This window comes from Octopus bimaculoides, chromosome 5 (genome assembly GCF_001194135.2).
Source record: "Octopus bimaculoides isolate UCB-OBI-ISO-001 chromosome 5, ASM119413v2, whole genome shotgun sequence".
Taxonomy (NCBI): domain Eukaryota; kingdom Metazoa; phylum Mollusca; class Cephalopoda; order Octopoda; family Octopodidae; genus Octopus; species Octopus bimaculoides.
In genome coordinates, this window is record NC_068985.1 from 65,737,077 (window position 1) to 65,742,634 (window position 5,558).

A 5,558-nucleotide genomic window follows, 5' to 3' on the forward strand; every position below is an offset into this window, starting at 1 on the left:
TAACTGGATCCTAATCCACCAAGGGAAGGTATGTCAGAAGAAAGTAATTCAACAACGCGGGTTGATGAACCATAAGACGTGTGGCCAGAACCTCCTGGAAAATAACCATAGCGAGGGACATTCCACAGTTGAATTAGAACAGTCACAAACAGTGAAAGAAGACATGCACCCAACACCAGAGCTGAAGACACCTCCGAAAGGAGGGGCCCCGCCACGTCAAAACGGTAGAGGAGTAGGGGCCGAAACCGGACGTGGTTCCTCCTGATGATGTCTTCAGCTAACTGGATCCTATAAAGGAGCTGTTGTGGTAGCAGACCACGAAACATGGTTGAAATTCCTCAGTGAATGAATATATAAAGGAATACACTCCCTCTTTCATGAATGAGTTAGTGAGTGAGTGAATGAACGAGTGAATAAATGAATAAGTGTGTAAGCAAGTAGGTAGGTGAGAAAGTAAGTAATAAATACATAAGTTGTGAGTAATGATGTAAGCTAGTATATTTTATCATTTTCCAAAATAGCATAATCAAATTGAATGTTTGAACATTTCTTGATGATTAATCATTCTCAAATCCAGAACACATAACTCCTATTGTAGGCAGACAATTGAGCAGGTATAATATTGACATAGCTACACTCTCTGAAGCCCATCTTATTGATAAAAGTCACCTTTTAGTAAGGGGTACTGGCTACATTTTCTTCTGAAAAGGGAATCCAAATAGGGAGAGAAGAAGATTTGTGGGGTGTTTGCAGTCCCAACAGAGATCACTAAACAGCTGGAGCAAACATGGTGTATTGGTGACTAAATAATGCATTTGAGAGTTCTTCTGTTAAAGAGATATTTCATGAATGTCATTTCAGTGTATACTCCTATTCTGGGTACTAACTAGTAATCAATTATGGCTTTTTTACCAAGAGCTACAAGGGTCTGTACATTGATTCTACATGAAAATAAGATCTTGCTGCTTGGAGATTTCAGTGCATGTGTAAGGAGTGATCACAATACCTGGAGTGCTTTTGGGTGTCATGGTACGGGTAAGATGGGTACTAATGGTCTTCTTCTGCAACTTACGCACTGAGTTAGTCATGTACAATACTTTCAACAAAAGGATATTTATAAAGCAGCATGGACATATCTTGGATTATATTATTACCAGAGAGACCTCCAGGATATTTGTTCTGTAAGAGTAATGTGTGGTGCAGTACCTACTACAGACCACAAATTTGTACATGATAAGATAAAAATATAGATCAGACATCAAAGTGTCAAAATGCAAAGAAATATTAGTTGCTTTTCATAATACACTTGACAACATTGTCTTTGATGAAACTTGGGATCAGTTCAAAACACAAGTTTACAATGCTAGGGATGATGTACTTGGTTTCAAGAAGACTCAGTATTGAGACTGGTTAGATGATAATGATATTGCAATCATCATGTTCATTGAAAAGAAGAACTAGGCCATTTTTCAACCCAGTGTCAAACTTGCCTTGGTATAAGGTTTTATTCAAGAGTATTCCTTTTTCCCATGCTTTCACTGGTATGTATGTATGGATGTATGGATGGATGCATGCTAGAAAACTACTTGGCTTGGTCTAGATCCCAAGATGGCATTTCGCTATCCATGCGAGTAGGATGCAGTGATTCTCCATCTTCAATGTCTTGAATTGATATGTTTCCTCTATTTTTTTGCAGGTGCACTTGGGAATGCAGCTAGTTTCTCAAGAGAGACATCTGTTTCTGCTTCTTCATGAGCTTCTAGGTTTCCCTTTTTTGAAGCAAAGAAAAGTTTCGCAAGGTGTTGTATCTTTGCTAATACAGTAGAATTTTTTCACATCTTTCTTTAGAAATTGTGTTGGGGACAGCTGAATATTGCGTGGTATAATGGATATTCCATGTGAAAATATAATCTGAATAAAACCAAAAGGAAAATTGTCTCTAAAACAAAATAGGAGCTGACATCAGCCATGTAAACTCACTTCATTTAATCTAGTCATAGGCATACTAAGCCAGGCAGTTTACACGTATTTATGTTGCTCTTATGTCTGGGGTAGATAAGTAAACCTGCAACCATAGTAAAACAAATGTTAATAGAAAAGAGTTCAAGCGATTACAGACTAAGGACTTCGTTTCCATTAAACTACTTTTCTTCAAAATTACGATTCACTTTCATGGATCTCCGGAAATGATGAAGTACCATAAATGCTTCAGAAAGATGATAGGTTTGAAAAGGAATTGTATATTTCGTGGGTCACTCTAGATTTCAAACAATCATGTGACGGTATTTGAGCTTATAGCCAAAGTTTTACTTTGCTAAAAAAATGGCGTCTGCAGATGTAACAGTTCAAATCATTTTGTGAGGGAAGAGGGTATTTCGGATTGCATTTAACGGATTGTTAGTGACGTCATAGAGTCTATTTTTATGTTTTGACATGCTTTTCTGACTTTTTAAATATTCACTTATTTACGACTAGAAGCTTATAATTGTTGACATATGCTGAAATAAGAACTAATGTTCAACAGAGATAGCTGAAAGCTGGTGATCAGAAACAAATTGAAAAATAAAGTTGAAGAATAGTACTGGCAACAGTGACAGGTCACTATTACCTGTAAAATTTTTTTTTGCGAACGAAACACGAAAATAACAATAACAACAAACTGATAGAGTAGTAATGATGAAAAATATAGAAAAATGAATAAAGAGAAAGAATAGGTTTAATGGAACACGAAAATTTCAAAAGCTTTTTTCTTTATATTTATAAAACTATTGGTTTATATAGATTTATACAGGATGAGTACGTTTCTGTATATGTGTAAACGTGCACGAATGTGGTGTGTGTGTGCGTCTCTGTCTGTCTGTCTGTCTGTCTGTCTGTCTCTCTCTCTCTCTCTCTCTCTCTCTCTCTCTCTCTATATATATATATATATATATATATATATATATATAAAACCCAGGAGGAGATATGAGAGGTGAATGGTGAACAAATATTTATTTAACCTCGTGGCTTCTTTAGGTTTACGGCTGCTTCGCAACCGTCTTCTTGCAGTATGAATTTCAATATGGAAGAAATTATACAAACATGTTTGTATTAATATATCAGACAATTATATATCCACAAATTAATGCAAATAAAGAGAGCGACCTCATCAGATCACCAAAACATCATTGTTACACCAACAATTCAACTCATATTCACATCTCCGCTTCATGGTCTCGACAGTTACATCTAGGAGTGGCTTGTGAGTGAAAATGTCCTTCATATTGGGGAAGCAGCTGTATGAAGCTTACCCACTTGATCAAGACTGTTTGCTAAACTCAGTCGTTTATAAAGCTGAAGTTACGGCAGTGCTCCAAAATAAGGTAACCGAAAAGAAAATTTACGTCGATTTTCTTTTTTTTACTGTAACTCATAATTCCTTTGAAAAAGATACAAATGTAACAGCGTTTCTTCTCTCTTCTCTAAATAAGAAAATTTATCAAAAGAAAAGAAAAGAAATAAACATATAGAAGAATAACCAACGGTATTTTTAAAGATAGATTTTATTAAGTTTTCTGTGTTAGTTGTTGTAAACAGATTGAAATATTTTACGTTGTTTGTAAAGAAACTTACTAAGCAAATGGTAATGGTGTTTTTTGTAAAAAAAGAATGAAATATAAAGAGCATTAACGCTTAACCGCTCTAGAAAAATGTTTAATTGTTGAAGAATAAATAGTCAATACTGTGAATGCCTAATTAATTCAGATTTGATAAATATCAGACGATGAGCATTTTGCAGAGACAACGATCAATAATTAGAAGTAGAAAATTTGTATGTGGAGTAAATCAGTGCCAGGACAGACATTGCATCAAATAGTTTTAGTGAATGTTCAAAAGGTTCTAGTTGGCATAGATATTATATGTGAAGAGAGCAGTAGTTTTGAAATGAAACAATTTTTTAAAAAACGAATAAAAAGTTGGTTAATATAAATTTCCAGGTTAATGATTTTAATAATTGGAGTTTTATTTTCTCAAATATTGTTAATCTGAAAATGTCAGATGTGTTTTTTTTTTACACTAAGAATTATAGCATGAATGTTTGATATATATATATATATATATATATATATAATCTTAAAATCTACAGTTTAGATATATCTGCTAACTTGAACGAGACTGAGATAACAGATAATCTAATGTCAATTATATGGATCAATTCCTTAGACCTAAACTGGTTTCAATTAAACATTTTTTAAATCCTGTTACACGGCCAAATTGAATCCTTTCGTCCATTCTAAAACATCTGAGTCATGCATGCTGCCACTACTATTACTTTTTGGAACCAAGGTAGTATTGTCACTTAGAAAACCACTCTTAGATGTGCGAGTATCCTTTTTTACTAGAGCGTAGTCATCTCCATTGACATAAAAATGCTGAAGGTCACGAAATACGTCATCGTCACCTTTGCTTTCCTGGCTGTCCTTTCTTGTTAAAATGTCGGCATCAGAATTCTTCCGACCAGTGAAAGTATTATCACCAATTTTCATGGTGCCCATGTCAGGATATTTATTCTTTTCCTGAGTTGAATAGTCACTTTCTGGAAATTCGTCACCAGTTTTAGAAAACTGAAAAACATTGTCGTCCTTGCTAGTTGCAGAATCCATTGTCTTACCAGACTCATTTCCTGATGAAATTAAAGAACTTTTCTTTTTAATCTGCTTTGAATTGGAACCAGTCTTTGAATCGTCGAGCAGATTATTTTCACTGTTCTTTGACCGACCATTCAGTGTTTCATTGTCTCCTTCACCAAAATTTTCTTTCAGGTACTGGAATGATGCTAAGGGTTCGTTTATGGCTTCACTGCTAGAGCGTTCTTCTCTCTCTGTATTCGCAGCCAGGCATCGTCGACGTCTACAAAAGGTGAAGTTTAGGCATAAGACAGGATCAGAAATTTTCAGTTGTTGCTAGGAGGCGGTTTTGAAGTTCCACATACAATCGCATTGGAAGTATTTCTGCAAAGATAGAGGACTTTCTAAGATTCAAGGAAGGAAATTTAATCGCAGTAAATCATTGCTCTGCACCATTGCAATAGTTCATGATACTCTGAAAGATCAGAACTGTATGAAACCATCAGTAATTTTTGACTAAATCCCTTTTTCTTCTTTTCTTCTTTTATTTTTATTTTTCATTTTTACTTTACTTTACCTAGAAATATTCATTTTAGTGGCACTGAAAACAAGAGGTAAACTTATGATTAAGTTGAGAATATGCATCAATTGCAAGGTGATTATGTTTCACAGTTTACTAGTAGTATTCTAATATCCAGTTCTATATTTAAGAGATGAGGAATTATGTACATTATTTACATTTGACGGATATTTGTCCTCATCGTGTTTGTTGTTTACACAACGTTTTGGCTGATATACCCTCCAGCCTTCATCAGGTGTTTTGGAGAAATTTCGAACCTGGGTTCTCATTCCTAAGGTATTTTTCGATGCTGCTGCTGCCGCTGTTGTTGTTGTTGTTGTTATTATTATTATCATTCAGATCACTGCCTGGAATCGAACTCGGAATCTTAG

At 34.8% G+C, this 5,558-nt stretch overlaps 1 protein-coding gene and 1 long non-coding RNA gene across 6 annotated transcripts in view; both read right to left on the reverse strand.

Annotated features, from left to right (window-relative positions):
* LOC106872162 (uncharacterized) overlaps nucleotides 1-2,662 on the reverse strand; it is a 14,504-nt gene extending 11,842 nt beyond the window's left edge. The window contains exon 1 of the long non-coding RNA XR_001409743.2: nucleotides 1,007-2,662. This is a non-coding gene — a long non-coding RNA (uncharacterized LOC106872162). The remainder of the gene's footprint in view (nucleotides 1-1,006) is intronic.
* Nucleotides 2,663-3,524: 862 nt separating this feature from the next.
* Nucleotides 3,525-5,558, reverse strand: part of LOC106872169 (uncharacterized) — a 127,580-nt gene continuing 125,546 nt past the window's right edge. For 2 of the 5 annotated variants that reach the window (XM_014919053.2, XM_014919052.2), the window contains one exon: nucleotides 3,525-4,890. In XM_014919053.2, coding sequence (XP_014774539.1) covers nucleotides 4,242-4,890 — 649 coding nt within the window. In that variant the 3' untranslated portion in view covers nucleotides 3,525-4,241. The other 3 variants (XR_008264109.1, XM_014919055.2, XM_014919056.2) reach the window with 2 other exon arrangements.